The 24,156-nt window shown below is 39.9% G+C and overlaps 1 protein-coding gene across 5 annotated transcripts; it reads left to right on the forward strand.

Moving 5' to 3' along the window:
• Positions 1-47: 47 nt before the first annotated feature.
• ZNF558 (zinc finger protein 558) lies at positions 48-22,803 on the forward strand. Of its 5 annotated transcripts, none has more exons than XM_081136594.1 (10): positions 48-359; positions 1,149-1,229; positions 3,522-3,598; positions 8,018-8,129; positions 8,388-8,462; positions 8,644-8,729; positions 9,284-9,410; positions 17,955-18,050; positions 18,546-18,628; positions 19,116-22,803. In XM_081136594.1, exons 7-10 carry the CDS (start codon positions 9,287-9,289, stop codon positions 19,896-19,898), a joined length of 1,086 nt encoding a protein of 361 aa, XP_080992720.1. In that variant the 5' UTR covers positions 48-359; positions 1,149-1,229; positions 3,522-3,598; positions 8,018-8,129; positions 8,388-8,462; positions 8,644-8,729; positions 9,284-9,286; the 3' UTR covers positions 19,899-22,803. The 5 variants fall into 5 exon arrangements, with proteins under 5 accessions (XP_080992720.1, XP_080992721.1, XP_080992718.1 ...); XM_081136595.1 differs by having other exon boundaries at positions 8,018-8,207; positions 19,116-22,483; XM_081136592.1 differs by lacking the exon at positions 3,522-3,598.
• The last annotated feature ends 1,353 nt before the right edge of the window (positions 22,804-24,156 follow it).

Below are 24,156 nucleotides of genomic sequence, written 5' to 3' on the forward strand. Positions count from 1 at the left end.
CGCCCCCTGCTCCCGGTGCCACCCACGGCCGGCTCCCTCCCAACGCCGCCCCTACGACTGGTATTCGCCCACAGCTGCGCCCCTGTGTCTGGGTCTCCCAGAGCCCGGTCCCGTCCCGGAAACCAGTCTCCGCTCACAAAGCGCCCACAGGTCCCTCCGGCCCCGCCCGACCTGCCCGCCGCCTCAGCCCGGCCCGGGCGTTCTCGCTCTCGGCGGTAGCCGGCCGTGACCGGAAACCCGTGTGGAGCCGCGGGCCGAGACCGGAAGCAGAAGCACGGGGAGGCGCCGTGGGGGCTACCGTGGGTGGCCTGGTTCACAGCGTGCGCCCGCTCTCCTCGCGGTGGGACGGCGTTCAGGTGGTACGATTGGCCGCGGTGCGAGGGGAGGACTCGGTGGGCCGCGGGCATCCCGGGCAGTGCAGGGAGGGGCATGGGCTGAGGGCACCCCCGTCGCGGCGCGGGGACTCCCTGGCCCTCCTGGGACCGTTCCCCCCCCCCGGGCTGGTTCTTCACGTCTGCCGGAAGCTGCTGCTACGTCCCCGCGCCGGGTGCCGCTGCCCGCCTGTCAGAGCTTCCCCCTAATCACGCTCACCCCGTGTGATTTCGGCCCCCGGGCGACTTTTAGCCGCGTCTGGGGGCTTTGTTTGGGTTATTACGAAGGGGGGGGGCGTGCTGTTGGCATCTAGGGGGTGGAGGCCAGGGATGCTGCTCAGTGACCGCCAGTGCACAACCTTCACAACAAAGAAATATCCAGCCCCAAATGTCAGTAGCGCTGAGGCTGGGAAACCCTGCTCTTGGGCCGTAAAATCTCTGAGGCCCCGAATGAACTGTGGAAATTGTTTAAAAGTCAGCTGAGTCAGTTATAGGGCCCCCAAGTGACAAGCCATATTTAAAGTGTCTGGAGTAACCAAAAATTCTCTATCCAGCCAAATGAGTTGAGCAAGTCAATTGCAGACAGCATGAACCTGCTTTCTCCCACTTGGTGAGCAGATGGCTGGATGGGAATCAGGAAAATCCAGTCACAGCCAACAATTACACGTTAATCAATACAGAAAAGAAAAGTGAATGGGATGGCTTCTCCATTCAATAAACTGTATTGTTCCCTATAAAAAAACCCACATCAATCTTTGTGCTTTTTTTTCTCCTCAGACAAGAAAGCATCTCTAGAGCTCAGGTGTGAGTTGAAACCAGCCTCAAGACTCACCTTTCCTCACTGAAGATTTGTGTCAGGTGAGGTCTGTGTGCAACTTGTGACAACAGGTTCCAGCTGCCTCCACTGTGCAGAAAAACTGCTTTCTTGAGCTCAAATTGTAAACACAAGGAGTCACTAAGAGTGAGAGAATCTTAAAAAAAATTATGTTTGATGTATTATATTCAAGGGAAAGATAGTAAGGTGTGTGTGGTTATATGTGTGTAAATAATTCAATAAATACAGTTACATGCAAATAAGTACACATTAAACAAACATGTAAATAACAAAATGTGTAACAGTATAGAAATGTGTATTTGCTTACGTTACGTAGTTCTAAAAATGTTAAGATTTTACATATAAGTATAAATATATAATTTTTTACGTGTATGTGAAGTATGACAAGCCATCTAACTAAAGACTAGCAGGACTACTTAGCAACATTCCTCAGGCCTCTTGAGTTTGACTTCTAAAGCGCTGTAAACCCTCCACAAAGATTCAAAATATGGGGGCATTGGGGAGAAAAAAATGATTTGAATTTCTTTATATTAGTAACAAAAATTTAAATTGACCAGCAACCAGATGTATTTTGAGCAAGTAGGGTTTTTTTCTTAATGAGATTTAAAATCATTTGGAGGAATATTCAACAACAACTTACAGACTGAAAGGTAGGGCACCAGTTTCCAAAGCCTGTCCTCCACAACTTGCCTTCTAATAGAAATTAACTGTTTTTTAAAACTCCTGAAATAACAGTCTGGTGATTCATATTGCAGAGCTGCATTTTAAGTAATTTTATGTTGTTGTTGGGCTTTACTAATTTTGTGTGTGTGTGTTTGCATTTGCATGTGTGCGTGTGCCTGTGTGTGTGCATGCCTTTTTCATTAGCTTTCCTTTAACATTCTTGAGGGGAATATTTGCTTGCCATGCAATAGATCATTTTTGAGTACACAGTTTAGGGTGACCAGCCCTTCTCTTTTATTTGGTTGTAAGGGATATGCCAGGACACAGGACATTTAGTGTTCAAACCAGAACAGTCATAGGCAAACCAGGATGGTTCATCATCTCCATGAGCCAGGCCCTGGGCCAGATGCATAGGAGCCATGGAGAACCAAGCAGACTTTGTTTTGCCTCCATGCAGTTTACGTTCTAAACAATTAATTGCATAATTGATGTGAGAGCTTGGCACAGAGGACTCAACCTGAAGGAAGAAAGAAGTCATCTTGAGAAGGACTAATATTTAGCTTGAGAGCTAAAGTTGGAACTCTGTGTTGCTAGTTGTAGGACTAGACTAGAGTGAAGGTGTGGGAGTACATTCAGAAGAGCACTTTGGGCAGAGAGAACTTTATGAGAACAACCCAAAAGCAGGAGAACCTGGTGTGCTCCATGAACTGGGAAGATGGGGATGGCTGAAGCCAAGACAACAATTTAGGGAAGAAGTGTGAGCCAGACCAGACAGTTGGGCAGGCAGGACCAGATCAGGCATTACTTTGGACTCTGTTCTAAAGCCAGTAGGGAGACACTGAAGAGGATGTGTGGTTAGCATTTGGTTTTTGCATGCTGGTTAAAATGGACTTCAGGATTAAGAATGAGGACTTAAGAGGGAAAATAGGTGTTACGAAGAAGTTTAGGATTAAGATGGTTGTTCCCAGGCCTGGAAAATGACTATGGAGGAGGAAAGAAATAGAAAAAGGAGACCTTAGAGTTTAGAACTAAGAGAATGTAATGATGCTTCCATCCATGCATGCATTTTTCAGATCGCACAGAACACTTACTATGCTCCTAGCTCCTGTCCATGCAAACGTGCAGCCATTGCCCTCACCCTGGTCCATGTTTTCACCCCACTTTGCCACTCACAGGTCCCCTCCTCCACATCCTAAAGAAAGTCAGGCCTGAATATGTCTAGGACTTCTCTGTCCACCATGGTGACCATTAGCTACATGTAGCCACTTCAGTTAAACCAATGAAGAATAGAATTAAAAATTCATTTTCTCAGTCCCAGTGGCAATATTTCAAGTACTCAGTAGCCACCTGTGGCTAGTGGCTGCCATATTGGACAGAGCAGAATTACAGAACATTTCCATCATCACTGACAGTTCTATTGGGCAACACTGGTATGGAGTGACACTTTCTCAGTCACCCTCCCAGCACCAAAATATCCAAGAGGAGACAGGAGTCTCTGAATCTGTAAACTGAACAGAGCCCCTCTGTCCTCATGTGAGATTCTAGCTGCCAAAATACCTTGGGTCTGAAAGTGTCCCAAGCACCTTGTCAGCTTCCTTTCATCTTGGGATTCTGTGAGCTGGCTGGATCCTACCTCTTCTCTTTCTCCTCAGCTCAGTGACTATGACTATTCCTAACTACAAATTGGGTCCCTGGTGGGGAGAAAGGAGCCATCCTCCACCTGCAGCAGGTAAGGAAATTCTTCCACAGTTGTGTGGGTCTGCTGGACTCACACCAAGGCTCAGGGAGGGTTTGATGTGAGAGACTATTAGTTTCCTATAGCTGCTGTAACAAATCATCATAAACTTTGTGACCTAAAGCATTGCAAATTTATTTTCCTACAGTTCTGGAGTTCAGAAATCCTAAATGGGTTGGCAGGGTTGCATTCTTTCTGGAGTATCTAGGGGAGAATCCATTCCTTTGCTTTGATTGTCATGTAGAGGCCACCTGCATTCTTTCCTTGGTTTAATGCTCCTTTTTTCATCTTCAGAGCTAGCAGTGTGGCATCTTCCAACTTCTCTCTCTCACTCCCTGACCTCTGTTTTCATCACCACATCTCTTTTGCTGATCTTGACCCTTCTGCTTCCCTTTTATAAGGACCCTCGTGATGACATTGGGTCCATGTGGATAATCCAGGATCATCTCCCCATCTCAAGATCTTTTATTACATCTGCAAAACTCTTTGCCATGTAAGGTAGCACACTCACAGGTTCTGCGGAGTAGACTGTGGACATATTTGGGCGTGGGCATTAATCTATCACACAGGCCCAGGAGTCAGTGACTCCCTACAACTCTTTTTCACCTGGCCCACACTCACTCTTAGTGTCTAATGTTCCCCTCCCTGCACACACTCATACCCTTTGTTGCTTTCATCTTTTAGGTGCAAGGAGGACACACATAGAGACCTCAAGAAGCTAGTTTTATGGAATTACATTTTATTCTGTAACTATAGGGAAAGGAGGTGTTCCCTTTTTTTATAAAAAATATGTTTTTATTGATATCAGAGAGAGGAAGAGAAAGCGAGAGAGAGAGAGAAACATCAATGATGAGAGTCATTGATCGCCTGCCTCCTGCATACCCCCTACTGGGGATTGAGCCCACAACATGGGCATGTGCTCTGATCGGGAATAGAACCATGACCTCCTGGTTCATAGGTCAACACTCAACCACTGAACCACACTGGCTGGGCAAGGTGTTTCCTTCTTATAAAAAGGAAACATTCTATATGTGCTGCTTGGTACCTTGATTTTTTTTTTACACTAAAATTTATTGGAGATAATAATCTATCACTACCTAGAAATTGTCTTTTTCTTTTTTTGGCTATATGTTTCTTCATGATGTGGATATCCCATAGTTTATTGAACTTATTCCCTATTGATCATCATTTGTGTTGTTTCCAATCCTTTGATGTTATAATAAGGCCACTGTGAATATTCTCACTGTTCTGTGCTGATCTCTGCCTATTAATAACCAATGTGGCTAGACCAGCCCTTGTAGTTGTGATTATGATTGCAAGATGCCCTTCACCAGTACCATGAGGAAACTGAAAAGATACAAGTTTACAGCTTACAAGACCTGGAAAGCACACCTTGGGCCACACAGGGGTGTCATAGGGAGAGAAAGAGTACATGGGCCTGGAGTTCTGCTTTTATTGGGGTATAGGGTGGGAGCCTAAAGTTTCATGGGTTCACTCTTTATTGGTGAATTTAAAACATAAGAACAGGAATTTAAAGTGCAGGAAGAGAAAACAAACAGGTAATCCAAATGGTTAGTTATTGAAATCAACCAAGATCTCTAAAGAGCTTCAGTAGGGGAGGTGGTGTGGCCTCTTTATCTAGTTCTGAGGCTGCCAGATAGATGTGGTTATTAGAGATAGCTGTATTTGAACTGGATGCCTCTTTAAAATGGATGTTGTCTTGGCAGTCAAGGCTTAAGTCAGGCACTCGCATTACATAAAAGAAAAAAATGTCAGCATTTCTACTAAACTCACCCATGTCTTTTAGTATTTGTGTTATCATTGAAATAGATTCCTAGAAGTGCAGTTGACAGAGAGTAGAGGTGTTTGCATTTTGCTTGACATTGACAAATTCCTTCCATATGAGTTGTACCCCAGCAATCTATGAGAGTGCATTTCCATACAGCCTTGCCAGTAAAAGAAGTGGTCCACCATATCTTTGTTGATCTGACCAATAAGAATTGGTATCAGTGTAGTTGCAGTCTACATCTCTGTAAATAAAATTATTGGCGATTCTACCAATTGAACTGATAGTGGTGGAAACAAATTATATTGTGTTGAGGAGTTAGTGGGACATGAGGAAATGAGACAGAGAGTGAAAACACTAGCTGTGATGAGGGGGAGAGACAGGGCAGTCACTGGAAAGAAAACTGTGCTGTTAGGATATACATATTTCACTACTAAAACTACTGCATTGGGTTTAAATGGTGTAAGGGAGAGTCCAGTAGAGTGGCAGAGCTTGAAGGGAAGGGTAAACAAGAGATCATCAATAGTGTACAGCTACTAAAGGCAGGTGGGATGGGATACAACAAAGCTGTAGAGCCTAGCCTTATAGAGCAGGGGAGACAGCTCCTGGTTTGGAAAGGAAGAGAGGAAGGAAACCATGTTCAGATTGTCATTTTGGTGACAGGAAGGTAGATTCCTTTCATGATGATCACTTTGAGAAGTAGGATGCAAGGCCACCATCTGAAAGTGAGGGTGTATTCCTTATCTGTTGCTACTAACCTTAGTCACTTAAAACAATAGTAATCATTTCCTGTCTCTTACAGTTTTTGTAGTTCAGAAATTCATCTTAGCTTCAAAGTTCTGGCTCAGGGACTTTTGTGATTTCTTAGCCAGGTATCAGCTGAAACTGCATTCATCTGAAGGTTTGACTGGTGCTGAAGGATTCACTTTCAAGGTGTCTCATTCACATGCTGGCATGTTGTGATGGCTGTTGGAGAGAGGCTTCAGCCCCTCTCCAAGTATCTCTCTCCACAGGACTGCTTGAGTGTCCTTGCAACATGGCTTCTCCCAGAGCAAGCAGTGTAAGAGACCAAGGAGGCAGCTGCTGTGCCTTTTAGGACCCAGCCTTAGAAGTCACCTCCACAATATTTTATTAGTCACACAGCTCAGCCCTAATTAAATGCAGGTGTGACTGTCGGGCGGCTTGAATCATTAAGGCAATAGGAAGCTGACTACCGTAGGGGGAAAGGATGTACGAGATTTAAAGAGATTAGAAAAGGTTTGAAAAGTAGTAGGAAGCTCCATTGACTTACAGGATTGTCTTGCAGAATTGAGAGCTCCTTTCATGTAGGTGACCATGTTTATCTAGCAGTGACAGTAGCTCAGCTCTCCTGCAGGCTGGTCTGCCCAGGCAGATGATTGGAATCACCTGGGAAGAATTCTGCTGGAGGACTGTGAAGGTGGGGATTAGGGATAAGGGAATTTGTGGAAATTAGGGACATTGTAATCCAAGCTGGATAAGCATGAAATGAGGAGAGAAGGTGACTGATGGGTAGCAAGAAAGTAGGATAGTAGGTGGACTTAGTTCTTTATGTGATAGAAGAACACATGTAGTGAAAGAAAATGAGTGAACAAAGTAGAAGTTTGGGAAGTTGTGTTCAGACAGAGGGAAATTTCTCAACTATTGTTCTGGATAGTGAAACAGTGTCAAGTGATGGCCAAACCTGGGGTGGTGCCCATGGAGATGTGTGGCCAAGGTGGAGTGAAGCAAACTTAAAACAGTGAGGTCTGACATCATCTGAGTGAGGTGGAACTGGAGGCTGAAAGAATAATGGAAGTCAGATGCCAAAGTCCCAGGTGAATAGGGATTGAAGTTGGGGATGTGATCGTGACAGCCACATGCATGGGAATAATGTGCCCTGAGACTAAGTGAAGTTGAAGATTTAAAATGGGGTGGAGCAGACCTGGCTGGTGTGGCTCAGTTGGTTGGAGTGTCATCCCATGCACTGGAGGGTCATGGGTTCCATTCCCCGTCAGGACACATACCCAAGTTGCAGGTTTAATCCCTGGTCAGGACATGTACAGGAGGCAACTGATTGATGTTTCTGTCTCACATTGATGTCTCCCTCTCCCTCTCCCTCTCCCTCTCCCTCTCCCTCTCCCTCTCCCTCTCCCTCTCCCTCTCCCTCTCCCTCTCCCTCTCCCTCTCCCTCTCCCTCTCCCTCTCCCTCTCCCTCTCCCTCTCCCTCTCCCTCTCCCTCTCCCTCCCCCTCCCCCTCCCCCTCCCCCTCCCCTCCCCTCCCCTCCCCTCCCCCTCTCCCTCCCCTCTCCCACTCCCCCCCCTTTCCTCTTTCTCTGAAAGAAATTTAAAAATATATATATCCTCAGGTGAGAATTAAAATAAGTAAATAAATAAATACATAATAAAATGAGGTGGAGCAGTAATGTATTGGTCATACCATGGTGGACAGAAGACAAGTTTTGTCATCACACTGTCCTGGTTTTATCAGCTGCTAGGCAAAATAAAGGCCCAATAACAAAGACATTGCATTTTGAAGGAGAACATGATGGGCAGGCTAAGATAAATTTGTCAGTAACCTGGACAAGGAGAGAAGCTACGAATTTTTCATATTTTCTCATTTATTCTAGAGTGCATTGTGGGAGTAAGAGGACAAGCACCCTGGCTCTCCCACTGCCCTGTTCAGGAAAATTTACTGGCTGAATCGTAAGAGCCTGACCATGGTTCTATTCCCCACCTGTGGTAAGTCGTGGAGTCCTGGCAGTTTTGAGTCCAGGTGTTAAAGGCCTCTGTACCACAGAGCAGGAGGTGGCTGAGCAGGTAAGACGGGAGTGGAGCCCAGAGGTCACTGGTACCTAATTAGGTTTTGGGTATTTGGGACTTTAGTGGTTTGAGTGTGTGGAGATGTCACCTGTGTGGTAAATGTGCAAGAGCTTTTGAATTTTACCTCCAATTCTTATAAACTTGATAAAATAACAATGATGTCCCTTGGATTTTCAGTTTCCTCATCTGTGAAATGGGAATAATATCTTCCTCAAGTGCAGTACAAGTCTTGAGCCCTGTTTTCTGGCCCTGGTGAGACAAGGCTCTGCTCTGGTTTCTTAATGAAAGGGGGTGTGTGTGTGTGTGTGTGTGTGTGTGTGTGTGTGTGTGTGTGTGTATTTATTCACAGATAGGAGGGGAGTTTGTGCGTGCTAGAGTATAGAGTACACCTGGATTCTTGTGACTCATTTATGACTCATTTCTACTTCTCCAGTTCAGTCTCTCCTGTACCCAACATCTCAAAAAGAATGCACAGAGGAGGAAGAATTTGTTAATGGCTTCCTGACAAGCTGGTTACCAGTGAGTCATATGTTTCTTTTTCTAAATCATTATTTTTGGGGGCCAAAAGTTGAACTTTTTATCTTGCAATGACCTGGAGCCTCACAGCCAAACCAGATCTTTAGGCATCCAGGATCTCTGGGCATTTGATGGAGGGTGAGGGGCTGCCCAAACAAGGTCAGTATATATCAGTATTTACTACATGGCTAAGTTTCCTGTAGGGTCACTCTCTGCTTCATGTTATGCTGATACTTTTTAAGAAGTCACTAAGGAAAGACATGACTGTTTCCTCAACTCAAGCAATTGATGGTGGCTATTAGAAAATCACTCATACATTTCCTGATTTCTGCAGTGTCCCAGGCCTGTGTTCAACCTCAGAGATTGAGGGCTGAGCCCAGAACTCTGATGTACAAAATGCACCTCCTGCTTTGGATTCCCTGTCCCTCTTTTGTGTCTGGCTTCTTTCAGACAGTATAATGTATAAAGGTTTGGCTGTGTTATAGCATGTGTTTTTTCCTATATAACCTCAGTGGGGGTAGTCCTTGGTTAAGCCATAATGTTTTTGATGATTTTAGGACATGGTGACCTTTGAGGATGTGGCCGTGGAGTTTACCCAAGAAGAGTGGGCATTGCTGGGCCCTTCTCAAAAAACACTATACAAAGATGTGATGCTGGAGAACTGCAGGAACCTGGCATCGCTTGGTAAGCCTGACATCATTCCTTCATTTATTTTATGACTCAGGTAATAAATGTTTTTTTTCATTGAGGTAGCTTTCATATAACATAAAATTTACTATCTTAACCATTTATTTGTTTTGGGGGTTTTTTTTTTGGTTAATCCTCACTTGAGGATATTTTTTCCATTGATTTTTTTTTTTTTAGAGCAAGTGGAAAGGAGGGAAGGAGAGAGAGAGAAAAACATTGTTGTGAGCAAGACACATAGATTGGATGCCTCCTGCAAGAGCCCCGACCAGGGATTGAACCTGCAACTCTGGTACATGCCCTTGACTGGGAATTGAACTCACAACCCTTTGGTCCAAGAGCTGACACTCCAACCACTGAGCCAAACCTGCCAGGGCATATCTTAATCATTTTAAAGTGTACAATTCAGTGGCTTTGATGTATTCACAATGTTGTGCAACCATCAGCACTATCTGATTTCAGAACATTCTCATCACCACTAAAAGAAACTCAAACCCATTTAGTGGTCAATACCCATTACAGTCCCCATTCCCAACTGTTGGCAATCACTAATTTGCTTTCATCTCTGTGAATTTGCCTATTTTAGAACATTTCATATCATTGGATCATAAAATATGTGATCTTTTGTGTCTGGCTTCTTTCAGACAATATAATATATAATATATAAAGGTTTGGCTGTGTTATAGCATGTATCTTTATTCCTTTTTACAACCGAATAATATTTCATTTTGTGGATATACCTTTTTTGTTTACCCATTCAGTGATTGATAAACATTTGGGTTGTTTCCTTAAATAACCCTGCTATGTGTTTTTGTATATAAATTTTTATTTAAACCTCTGTTTTCAGTTCTTGGGTATGTATCTAGGAATGGAATGCTGGGTCGTGTATTACTATGTTTAGCGTTTTAAGAAATGCCCAAACTGTTTCCCCAGCTTCTGCACCAATATATGAAGGTTCAGATTTCTCCACATCTTCCCCAACGTTTTTTATTATTATAGCCATTCATGTGGGTAAGAAGTGATATCTTGTTTTGATTTGCAGTTTCATCATGACTGATGACCTTGAGCATTTTTCCATGTACTTGTTGACTATTTGTATATCTTCTTTAGAGAAATGTCTATTCATAAAGTCCTTTGCCCATTTTTTAATTTGGTTGTTTATCTTTTTGTTCTTGGGTTGTAAAAGTTCATCATATATTCTGATTACTATACCCTTATTCAAATAATTTCTCCCATTCTATGGTGTCTTTCCATTTTCTTTTTGTAATTTTTTTAATTTAAGTATAGTTGGTATACAATATCATACTGGTTATATTCGTTTCAGGTGTACAATATAATGATTCAATAATTTTATACCTTACAATGTGATCACCCCATTAATTCTAGTAATCATCTGTCACCATGCAAACCTATCAGAATATTATTGACTGTATTCCCCTTTTCCATCCATCCCCTCACCCTCTCCCTTCTGGTAACCATCCCTTTGGTCTCTTGTTTCTATGATTCTATTTTTTTGTTTCATTTGTTCCTGGAATTCCACGTGTAATTACAATTACACTTACACTTACATCTGTTTTTTAGATTCCACGTGTAAGTGTAACCATATGGTATTTGTCTTTCTCTGCCTGACTTATTTCATTTCACATAATACCCTCTAGATCCATCCTTTTGTCACAAATGGCAAGGTTTCATTCTTTTTTATTGCTTTCTAATATTCCATTGTATATATGTACCTCATCTTCCTTATCCGTTCATCTATTGATGGACACCTATGCTGCTTCCATATCTTGACTATTGTAAATAATGCTGTAATGAACATAGGGGTCCATATATCGTTTCAAATTAGTGTTTTTGTTTTCTTTGGATAAATACCCAGAAGTGGAATTGCTGGGTTATAGGGTAGTTCTATTTTTAGATTTTTGAGGAACCTCCATACTGTTTTCCATAGAGGCTGCATCAGTTTGCAGTCCCACCAAGTGCACAAAAGGGTTCACTTTTCTCCACATCCTCACTAAACTTATTTGCTGATTTATTGATGATAGCCCTTCTGACATGTATGAAGTGATATCTCATTGTGGTTTTCATTTGCATTTCTCTTATGATTAGTGACATTGAGCATCTTTTCATGTGTCTCCTAGCCATCTGAATGTCCTCTTTACAGAAGTGTCTTTTCAGGTTCTTTGCCCATTCTTTAACTGGATTGTTTGGTTTTTTGGTGTTGGGTTGTATGAGTTGTTTATGAATTCTGTATATTAACCCCTTATTAGATGTATCATTGGCAAATATGTTCTCCCATTCAGTGGGTTTTTTCATTTTGTTGATGGTTTCCTTTGCCGTGCAAAAACTTTTAGTCTGATGTAGTCCTGTTTGTTTATTGTTTTTCTTTTGTTTCCCTTACCTGAGGAGATGTGTCAGAAAAAATATTGCTATAAGGCATGTCTGAGATTTTACTGAGATGTTTTCTTCAAAAATTTTTATGGTTTTGAGTCTTACATTTAAATCTTTAATCCATTTTGAGTTTATTCTTGTGTGAGAAGGTGATCTAGTTTCATTTCTTTGCGTGTTTCCTTCCAGTTTTCCCAACAACGTTTATTGAATAGACTGTCTTTACCCCATTCTATGTTCTTGCCTCCTAAGTCAAATATTAACTGACCATATAGGCATGGGCATAGAGCCATTTATTAACTGACCATATAGGCATGGGCATAGAGCCATATAGGCATAGAGCCATTTATTTCTTGGCTCTCTATTCTGTTTCATTGATCTATGTGTCTGTTTTTATGCCAGTACCATGCTGTTTTGATTACTATAGCCTTGTAGTATAGTTTGATATCAGATAATGCGATATCTCTAGCTTTGTTCTTCTTTTTCAAGATTGCTGTGGCTGTTCAGGGGTCTTTTGTGGTTCCGTGTAAAATTTTGGATTATTTATTGTAGTTCTGTGAAATATGCCATTGGTATTTTGATAGGAATTGTGTTGAATCTATAGATTGCTTTAGGTAGTATGCACATTTTAACCATGTTAATTCTTTCTTTCCATGAGCACAATATATGCTTCCATTTATTTGTATCTTCTTCAGTTACTTTCTTCAGTGTTTTGAAATTTACTGAGTACAGGTCTTTTACCTCCTTGGTTAAATTTATTCCTAGGTTGTTGTTTTTTTAATGCAATTGTAAATGGGATTGTTTTCTTAGTTTCCCTTTATGATTGTCCATTATTGGAGTATAAAAATGCCACAACGACCCAGCAATCCCTATCCTGGGTATATACCTGAAAAACTCAAAAACATTTATTTGCAAAGATATATGCACCCCTATGTTCACTGCAGCATTATTCACGGTGCCAAGACATGGAGACAACCAACGTGTCCTGCGATAGAGAACTGGATGAAGAAAATGTGGTACATGTACAGAATGGAATACTACTCAGCCATAAGAAAGGATGAAATACTGCCATTTGTGACAACTGCCATTTGAGAATATTATGCTGTGAAATAAGTCAGTCAGAAAAAGCTAAGAACCAAATGACTTCACTCATATGTGGGATATAAAACTGAAACTCGTGGACACAAACAGTAGTGTGGTGGTTACCAGAGGGAAGAGGGTGGGGGTGAAGGGGGTCTTAATAATATATGGTGATGGGAGAAGATATGACTTTGGGTAGTGGGTACCCAGAGCAATATACATATCTTGTAACATAGAAACCCACACCAGAAATCTATATGTTCATATTAACCATTGTCACACCAATAAATTTAATAAAGGTGGGTTTTTTTTAATGCTACAGATTTCTGGATATTTATTTTGTATCATGCTACTTTAGTGAATTCATTTATTAGTTCTAGTAGTTTTTTGGTGGAATCTTTTGGGTTTTCTATATACAGTTATCTTGTCATCTGCAAATAATGACAGTTTTACTTCTTTCCAGTTTGGATGCCTTTTATTTCTTCTTTTCTGATTGCTTGGCTAGGACTTCCAGTACTATGTTGAGTAAGAGTGGTGAAAATGTCTTGTTCCTGATCTTAAGGCGAACGCTTTTAGTATTTCCCCAGTGAGTACAATGTTAGCTGTGGGTTTGTCATATATGGCCTTTACATTGTTGAGATATGTACCCTCTATTCCCACTTTGCTGAGAGTTTTTATCATAAACGCATCTTGGATTTTGTCAGATGCTTTGCAGCATCTATTGATAGGATCATATGAGTCTTACCCTTCATTCTCTTTATGTGGTGTATCACGTTAATTGATTTGTGGATATTATATCAGACTTGCATCCCAGGAATAAATCCCACTTGATCATGGTGCATGATCTTTTTAATGTATTGCTGGATCCGTTTTGCTAATATTTTGTTGAATACTTTTGCATCCATTTTCATCAGGTATATTAACCTATCATTTTCTTTCTTTGTAGTGTCTTTATTTGTTTTGGAATTATGATAATGCTGGCTTGTAAAATGAGCTTTCCCAAATGAATCTTCCCGCCTCTCGAATTTTTTGGAATAGTTTGAGAAGGATAGGTGTTAGTTCTTTGAATGTTTGGTAAAATTCACCTGTGAAGCCCTGACTGGTGTGGCTTGGTAGGTTGGGCTTCATCCTGTGCACCAGGAGGTTGCCGGATCATTCCCGGTCAGGACATGTGCCCTGGTTTCGGGCTCGATCCTCGGTGCAGGGTGTGCAGGAGGCAGCCGATCAATGTTGCACCTTCACATTGATGTTTCTCTCTCTCCCTCTCCCTTCCTCTCTTTCTAAAAATCAATAAACTATTTTTTTTTAAACTCACCTGTGAAGCCATCCAGTCCAGGACTTTTGTTTGTTGGAAGGTTTTTTTTATTACTGCTTTGATTTCATTAGTTGTAATTGGTCTGTTCAGACTTTGTTTCTTTTTGTTGTTAATCCTCACCCAAGGATATTTTTTCCATTGATTTTTTAAGAGAGTGGAAGCAAGGGGGGGAGAGAGAAACATCAATGTAAGAGAAACACATTGGTTGCCTCCCGAACACGCCCCAACTGGGACTGGAGATTGAACCTGCAACCCAAGTATATGTCCTTGACCAGGAATGGAAACCGAGATCCTTTGGTGAGAGGGCCAACACTCTAACCACTGGGCAACCACCGGCCAGAGCGATTTTCTGTTTCCTTTTATTCAGTTTTAGAAGTCTTTGTTTCTACAAATTTTTCTTTTTCTTCCAGATTGTTGGCATACACTTGTTCGTAATATTTAATTATAATCCTTTGTATTTCAGTTGTTACTTCTCTTTAATTTTTTAGTACACAAACCTCTTAATTTTTATGAAGTTCGATTTATCTACTTTTTCAGTTTGTGCTTTTGGTGTCATGCCTAAGAAAGTATTGCCAAATCTAAGAGTATGAACATTCACACCTATGTTTTCTTCCAAGAATTTTCTATTTTTAGCTCTTAGGTTTTTTATCCTTTTTTTAATTTTTAAAAAAATCCTCACCAGAGGATATGTTTTTATTGATTCTAGAGAGAGGAGATATGAGAGAGAAACATCAATGTGAGATACCTTGATCAATTGCCTCCCATACACACCCCAACCAGAGATCAAACCTGCAACCTAGGTATGTACCCTGACCGGAAATCGAACCCAAAACCTTTTGGTATTCGGAACGATGCTCCAACCACCTGAGCCACTCAGCCAGGGCTTTGAGTTAATTTTTATATGATTTGGAGGAAGTGTCAACTTCACTGTTTTACAAATGTCTATCAAGTTGTCCTAGTACTTTTGGAGAAGAAACTATTCTTTCCCCATTGCACTGTTTTGCATTTTTATCAGAAATTATTTGACCATAGACATGTTAGTTTTTGTACTCTCAATTCTATTCCATTGATCTAGACATCTGCCAGTACCTTCCTGTCTTCATTACCATTTCTTTGAAGTAAGTTTTGATACCAGGAAGTGTGAGTCTCTATTTTTTTCCTTTTTAAAACTTTTGTCTATTCAAGATCCCTTGCAGTTTTATATGAGTCTTAGGATAAGGTTGTCCATATTGTGGGGAAGAAAAAAAAAGACTTGGAATTTTGATAGTGATTACATTGAATTTGTAGATTGCTTTGGTTAGGTTATTATCATCTTAGCAATATTAAGTCTTCCAATACATATCCTTTTGATATTCATTTGTAATATGATTCTGTTGTGGTAAGATAAAATACTTTGTATGATTTCATTGTTATTAAGTTTATTCATACTTGTTTTGTGGCCTAACATATGGTCTATTATGAAGAATGTTCCATATACACTTGAGATGAATATATGTTCTGTAGTTGGACAGAGTGTTTTATGTCTCTTATGCCCAGTTAGTTTATAGGAAATGCTGTCTTCTGTTTCCTTGTTGATCTTCTGACTAGGTTTCCTACCTATTATTGAATGTGGCGTGTTGAAGTCTGCAACTGTTACTGTAGTCTTTATTTCTCCCTTGAATTCTGTCAATTTTGAATTTATATATTTTCGAGCTCTGTTGTTAGGTACATATATGTCTCTAATTGTTATATCTTCTTGAAGTTACGTTATTATTATTAAGTAATATCTTTCTTTGTGTCTTACATCAATTTTTGTCTTAAAGTGTATTTTGCCTGAAATTAATATAGCTATACAATCTCTCTTTTGGCTGCTGTTTAACTTATTTGGGGTTTGTTAAGCTTCTTGGTTGTGTATATTTGTGTTTTTCATCAAATTTGGTTAAGTTTTTAGCCATGATTTCTCCAATATTCATTTTTACTTCATTCTCTTCTCTACTTAAGGAACCTCCATTATGTGTATGTTGGTATATTTGAGGGTATCCCACAGGTTCTTTAGGCTCTGTTCATATATTTTATTCTTTTTTTTCTTTCTATTGTTCAGACTAGGTGATATAAATTATCCTATCTCATGGAAGTTATGTTGTGTGGCTACCCACCATGTCCTGTCCAGTTAGGAATTTATGATTTATTATAGCACCCCTTTTTCATTTACAAAAGGAATATGAAGGAGCTATTCAAAATTTCCCAAACCATCTTATTCCACACTTTTTCTCCCAAGTTTTCGGTTAGTCGTTTGTTTTCTTCTACTGTTTTCCCTTGCTTAGGGGGTGATGGCTGATATATTTGCCTTAAATGTGTTTAACACACTTAATAGGTAACCAGCTCAGCCTTGGAGAGTTTGGGGTTAGAAAAATGAAGGTAAGCCCTCTGAGCCAAACCTTTAGAAAGGTCTAAACAATCATAGTTCCTTGAGATAATGGTCCATTCTGTTCCTTCCAGTAATAGGAATGTGGGCTGCTGTCTTCAAGGTCATGCGAAAGCAGGGAATAGAGGATGAGTCCAAGATCAGTTAAAATGACGGCTGTTTTTTTCCTTGATTAAGCATTTTCATGGTTGATGTAATCTTTTGATAAATCTCCAGAGTTCTAATAAAGTTGGTTCTGATAGTTTTTGCCAATTTATTCACTGCTTTTGTAGAGGGATGGGTTTTTGGAGTTTAGTATTCCTTATTTTCAATGTCATAACTCCTCACAAGTCTTTCTTAAACACTTCTATGTTCCTGGGTCTGTGCTAGATTTAGGAGTATGGTGATGAATGAGACAGACATGTTCTTTACCCTCACAGAGCTTTCTGACTAATGCCTTCCCTATGAACTAAATGTATCTGTTTCTTACCCTGACTTCATATCTCCATATTTAAAAGTTTTAGAGTTTCTGAAGTTTGGCATGGGCTTTGGGACTACAGTTGAAATAACACAGGTTTGAACTCTATGGGTCCATTTATACATAGATTTTTTTCAATAAACAGAGAGTTGGCCCCTTGTACCCCGGCTTCACATCTGACAATTCATTCAACCACAGATCAAAAACAGTATTTTTGATCCATGGGTTGGGAAATTGTGAATGTAGAGAGGCTACTATATACATTGTTCTATGCCATTTTATATGAAGGACTTGAGCATCTGTGGATTTTGGTATCCACAGGGGGTCCAATCATTCCTGTGGATACCAAGGGACAACTAAAGTTTTGGGGGAGTCCAATTAAATGCAGAGTTTTGACTGTGTGGGTAGTCAGCAACCCTAATCCCCTCATTCAAGGGTCAGTGGTATTTATGTCCTGTCACCTGGATATTGAGTGAGGATGCTTGTATTTTTTTTCTTGAGAGTTATAATATTCATTAGAATTTAGGTGTAATTATTCCACTGCTCCAAAAGTCACACTTGGCCATCTTTAGAATTGGTGGGTTCACCCTAGCCAGTTTTGCTCAGTGGTTAGAACATCGGCCCGAGAACTGAAGGGTCCCAGTTTGAATCTGGCCAAAGGCACGTACCTTAGTTGCTGGCTTGATTCACTGCCTGGGTCAGGGCTTGTACTGGAGGCAACCAATCAATGTGGCTCTCTCACATCGATGTTTATCTCTCTCTCCCACTCTCTCTGAAAAGCAATGGAAAAAATATCCTCAGGTGAGGATTTAAGAAACAAAAGTAGAATGGGTGGCTTCAGTTTCATGGAGTTGTTTGTCACCTGCATAGTTCCCCTTCATTGTGTCTTTTCTCCATGATTAGGGTATCATGTTGATAAAGTCAGCCTAATCTCTCAGTTGGAGCAAGAAGACAAGGTGATGACAGAGGGGAGACGAATTCTCCCAAGCATTTGTCCAGGTGAGCATCAGGTGGATATGAGTCCTTGTGAGGAGTAGCTGTGACCAGTGATTTGGGACATGGGAGTATTACATTAAGAAATATCAATCAGAGAACTTTGTAAAATGTCCTTTTCTTTCGATGAAGATGGCCAAGAACATTTGGTCTGAGCTTCCTCGTGTGCTGTTTTTTTCCTTTTAACTTTCTGTTCAACATCTCATACTTTGGACTCAGAAGTTAAAAGAAAGAGAAGTCTCTTTTTTATTTTAAGCCTTATATGAGCCTTTTGTCCAATTTCTTTCTGCTTTACATCCTGATAATTCCCTCTTTTGTAAATCTCTAATAAATCTTAATCCTTCTAGAATCCTTTTTTAAAACCTACCATTTGCATACTCATGTCCCTTTCACTGCAAACCTCCTCAAAAATCCTAATCCTTCAGAGTCTAGCTTTACTTATGTGTGTACTTTACTATTTCTCTTCTCCATCAACTTAAATTTCTTTTCAATTTGTTTCAGATTTGGAGACTATACTTAAAGCCAAATGGTTAACCCCTAAGAAGCATATTTTTAGGAAAAAGCATTCTAATGATGTAAAAGCGGTAAGACTAACATGGTTGATTCTTGGTTTTTCACAGTAGAAGAATTCACTAAGTTAGAAAAGCCACAAAATAAAAAGGAGCGTCATTAAGAGAAAGTATCATTTACACAGGAGAAAATGGTGTCTCTGAAGAGATAGTGAGAAAAAATTGTGAATTTGAAGAAAATTATGTTAGCTTCAGACTTGTTTTTTTCACTGAGGGTTTCCACAAGTAAATTATTTCCTTAAATGTGACTAAGATATTGTCTGTTGAATCATAAAGCGGTCTTAAATTTATCAAAAAATGCTCTGTGAGGATGATAAGGACTTGCGGCAAAGCATGTATCTTTTTGAAATTCTAAGAGCTCAAACTGGGCAGAAGTCATATACAGGCACTGAAATTGGGAAAACATCAAATATAATAACATAATTCCTGGGAGGGAGAATTTTTAACAACACTGAATATTAAAAATATTATAAATTATAGTTATTTATCTGTTTATCAACAGGAAAGAAATCATGTTGGAATGAAACTTAATGAATGTAATCAGTGTTTTAAAGTCTTCAGCACAAAATCTAACCTTACTCAGCACAAGAGAATTCATACTGGAGAAAAACCCTATGACTGTAATCAATGTGGAAAATCCTTCAGCAGTAGATCTTATCTTACTATTCATAAGAGAATACATAATGGGGAGAAACCCTATGAATGCAATGACTGTGGGAAAGCCTTCAATGATCCCTCATCTCTCAGACTGCATGTAAGAATTCACACTGGAGAAAAACCTTATGAATGTAACCAGTGTTTTCATGTTTTCCGTACTAGTTGTAACCTCAAAAGCCACAAGAGAATTCATACGAGAGAAAATCATCATGAATGTAATCAGTGTGGAAAGGCCTTCAGCACAAGGTCCTCCCTTACTGGGCACAATAGCATTCATACAGGGGAGAAACCTTATGAGTGCCGTGATTGTGGGAAAACCTTTAGGAAGAGCTCATATCTGACACAGCATATGAGAACTCATACTGGAGAAAAACCCTATATGTGTAATCAGTGTGGCAAATCTTTCAGCAGTAGCTTTTCTCTTACTGTGCACAAGAGAATTCATACTGGGGAGAAACCCTATGAATGCAGTAACTGTGGGAAAGCTTTTAATAATCTCTCAGCTGTTAAGAAGCATGTGAGAACTCACACTGGAGAAAAACCTTATGAATGTAATCATTGTGGAAAATCTTTCACCACTAACTCTTACCTTTCTGTGCATAAGAGAATACATAATAGGTGGATTTGAATACAGTAACTGGGATAGCATTCATTGATTTCTTATCCCTCAGACAACTTCCTGTAATTCATGCTAGGTGTATGAGTTACCTGCTGCTGCATAACAAATTTCCTTAAGACATAGTGGCTTCAAATAACATTTATTATCTCACAATTTCCGTAGGTCAGAAGTTCATAAATGGCTTAATTTTGTAGTTTTGGCTCAGGATCTCTCATGAGGGCACAGTCAAGATTGTCAGCAGGAGCTACAGTCATCTGCATTTTGACTGCTGAAGACTGCTTTCAGAATGGCTCACTCACATGCCTGGAAAGTTAGTGCTGGATGTTGGCAGGGAATCTTAATTTCTTCATCATGTAGGACTCTCCATGGGCCTAAATATCTTTATGATGTAGCAGTAGGTTCCATCCAAAGGATTTGATCTAAGGGAGAGCAAATGCCAAAGCCATGTTGTTTTTTATAACCTAGCCTTGGAAAGACATATCACTTCCATATTGTATTGGACACACAGACTGATCCTGATAGTGTGGAAGTAGACTACACAAGTAGTATATACCAGAGGAGTGAGATCCACGGGAACCACCTCAGAAGCTTGTCATGAAGTCAGTGAAGAAAGGCCTTCAGCCTTTCAATCTATTTGATATGAAGTATCATTCAGCAACTCTCATGTTAATTCACTCTGGAGAAAAACCTCATGAGTGCAATCTTTGTGGTAAGCTTCCATCTCAAACTCACCTTAATGTGCACAGAAGGTGATGTACTGGGGAGAAACCCAAGGAATGTGGTAGGTCTAGGAAGGCCTTCAGCAATACCTCTGTGGAGTCATGTGACAATTCATACTAAGAGTAAAACCTTATAAATATCAGAATGCAGAAAACTTCAGGAACACTCATCCCTTAGAATACGTGTGAGAAATCACTACAGAGAAACACTCATATAACGAATGTGAAAACCCTACAGCACAAACATTCATATTACTGAGCAAAAGATAGATATTCTGAATGCAATGGGAAAGCCTTGATGTTCTCTCAGTTTTTGAGAGATGAGGATTTATTCTGGGGAGAAAGTCCTATTAACTATCATCAGTACTAGAAAATCTTCTCTTTTTCCCATTCTTAGGAAACTCAGAACTCACTGCAAAGAATCCTATGAATATAAAGATTGAGGGAATGCCTTTAATGATACCTTTTACATTAGGAAAAATGCAAAATTCTCCCTGGATGCGAAACTTGTTAGTGTAATAATTTTGGAAGATTTTTCTATGATTCTTGTCTTTGTTGACTTGTGAGAACTCATACTAGAGGGAGACCCTAGGAATGTAATCAACACAAGGATGCCTCATCCTCACCTCTTCACTGAATAGCCACAAAATAATTTAAACTGAGAATGGAAACTGTAAACCTTATGAGTGTGGCATATTACCTTTAACAGTGTCTAATCCTTAGGTTGATCCATTAGCTCATTAATTTTCAGTTGTTTTGTTTTAGTATAAACATTTACGTCTATAGCTATACCCTAAAATAAACCTGATGTTATGTTCCATAGTTTGGTAAGTAATATGTTTATCATTTACTCTTTTAAAATATCAATACATGACAAAGGAATTTCTGAATATCCCCTAAGTAACTTAGTTTATCATAATGAAACTAACACTATATGTGCTGTATACTTCTAATTTAATGGCATTTTTGTCAAGTAAGTGGACTTTATGATGTTCTTTTTTATCTTTATATCCTAGTATGGCAGTTACTTTTTGCTTCTTCCACAATGCCCATTCTCCCCTACTTATTCACTTAAAGAAAAAAACATTTTGTTCAAATTGTACAAATTGAGTATTGAAAATACTCAATATGTAAAGCTTCCCTGAAGCCCAGAGATGTGTTGACCTGCTATGTTGGCCATAAGAAGTAGATAGAAGTCATTGGGGGGAACATCATCTGGCTTGTTCACCTTACCTATATTCTATTCATCTTAACTATTTTTGCTCTTGAATGTGGGCTCAATTGGAAGAGCTATATTTTTATTATGATGACAGAAAAAAAAAATTCTCAATGATGTGGGCTCCCCAGAAGCTTCTGGTTGGCTGTATCAACTCTGGATTACTTATTCTTAGGCTTCTCCTTACATGATTAAAAGTAACCTCTGAGTGGCTGGAGCTAAAGTGATGTTGGGGGGTTGTTTTTTGGGGGGTATTGTGTTAGTATCCAGCTGAATGCAACATCTAACTGGTAAACTTATTGGTCAGATTTTATAAATGTTCCATATTTGTTTGAAAACATTATACATTGTGTAATTTTTAAATATAGAGTATATGCCCATTTACTCAAGCTAATTGTTTTTTGATATAGTGTGCATGTTCAGAGTCTTTCCCTCAGCCATATATAGTGATAGATGTGTATTCAAGTCTTCCATTTTGGTTACAAATTAACATTCATTTTTGTAATTTTGTTACTTTTATTTTTTGATGTAATGTAACTAAGCAATAGGATTAGTTGTTTTCCTGTAAATTGCTTCTTTTTATGTAGGGACCATATTTTTATAGCCAAGATTTCAGTACATTAATAAATGATCAGGCATTTATATGGCTTTTTCCATGTACCGGATACTCTTCTGAATGCCTTACGAATATTAACTTATTGAGCATTCGATGTAAGCTTCAAAAGTATGTGCTATTAATATCCCAATTTTACAGATGAGAAAACTGTTATAATACATTTATGCTACTTGCCTGAGTTCACTGGCTAGTGAATGATAGAGCCCAGATTTCAGCCCAGACAGTCTGTGAACTTAACCACTGGCCTGTTTATTGAATATATTCTATATGCCAAACTGTTTGAGGCACCGGTGTCTGTAGCAATGAATGAAATCAGAGTTTTGTCCTTGAAACATATCCTAATGGGAGAAAAACAGATTGTAGAAAAATCAAGAAAATATGTTGTTGTAAGTGTTATATGAAAAACCAAAGCATTGTAAGATGGCTAAAGGGGTTTTGGATCTTGTTTTTTTCATATAGAATAGGAAAGGAAAGCCTCTTAGTTAAGGAGCACTTGAACGGAGATCTTAATAAGTTGGGACAGTGAATCATGCAAATTTGTGTGGCAAAAGCAGTGTTGACATGCAAAGGCCAACCACATGGAAGCAGTGTGAATGGAGTAGAACAAGTTGGGTATGTTGAAAGATTGGTAGAAGGTAATGTGGTCAGACTTAATAGATTTTCTTGTTGGGTATTATGGGTCATTGTTAGGACTTTTCCTTATAGTTTCAGTGTGTTGGCATATGGGTCAGAGTCCCAGCAGGAAACAACTGACACACTCAGACTAGAACAATTTGAGTAGAGTTTTCATAAAAGGACTACTCATAGAGTTGTAGATAGAATAGAGAAAAACCACAAAGGGTGGTTGGTTCTCAGCAGTTGGTAAGGGCAGGGCTCTATTAACACCTGAACAGGCAAGCGGAGGGAACAAGTTATTGAAATCTGGAGACAAGAGAGAGGTACATTCCAGGAGCAAAGATGTCAGGAGTAGCATCCAGCCCCAACTTCTGCAAGAAATAGCCAGAGCAAAACTTCATTTTCTTTCATTCTTTTGATTGAATGCCTAGGCTCCTCAGGAAGCCCACTAATATAGTTTATCTTGACTAACCTTCCTGGGTGCAGCAAGATGGAGAAAGTGGATCCATTGGGGCAAATGGAAGAAGTGGGAACACTTCCACAATCAGACAAAGTAAGAGACCCATTGAACTTTATGACTGCTGTAAGACAAGCACACAAGAAAAGAAGTCACCATGGCTTCTGCCGTGGGTAATTAATCCTGCCGCCTAAAGGATGTGGGACTTCTGTTATACATTGAGGACAGAGGAAACATTTGGCACTTGGGTGATCATTGAGATATCTTTTGATATCTTTCCCAAATTTGGTTGATAAGCAAGTATAGCAGCTGTATCCTGAGAAGGACATGGTGACCGGGTGTTTTTGGATCATCCCTCCAAGTAGGCCACCCAGACCAGCTAGCCAAGCATGAAGGGAATCTAGAATGGTATAGTAGAGGAGTGACAAGAGGTATCAATTGCAGCATTGAGAAAAGCTGCTAAGAGCTGTCAGTTTGTCCCAGTGATCCTACTTTAGGCAACAAGACCAACTATAATGTGCTGTGCACTTAACATTAAGAAGCAAGTGCATCCAACCTAAGGACATGGACAATGGTGTGGAGAGGGACTGGGGAGCCGAGGGAAGGGATGGAATGAGTCATTGGGGAGAAAAATGGACATCTGT

The sequence above is a fragment of the Miniopterus schreibersii genome (genome assembly GCF_964146895.1).
Source record: "Miniopterus schreibersii genome assembly, chromosome: 4".
NCBI classification, from domain to species: domain Eukaryota; kingdom Metazoa; phylum Chordata; class Mammalia; order Chiroptera; family Miniopteridae; genus Miniopterus; species Miniopterus schreibersii.

What these genes read in the sequence shown, in the direction of transcription:
- ZNF558 (XM_081136591.1), top strand. Translation starts at nt 8,108, where the DNA reads ATGGTTCTATTCCCCACCTGTG. An exon ending in TCCTGACAAGCTGGTTACCA is followed by an intron (nt 8,730 to 9,283) that starts GTGAGTCATATG and finishes TGATGATTTTAG; the next exon opens with GACATGGTGACCTTTGAGGA. An exon ending in CAGGAACCTGGCATCGCTTG is followed by an intron (nt 9,411 to 17,954) that starts GTAAGCCTGACA and finishes CTCCATGATTAG; the next exon opens with GGTATCATGTTGATAAAGTC.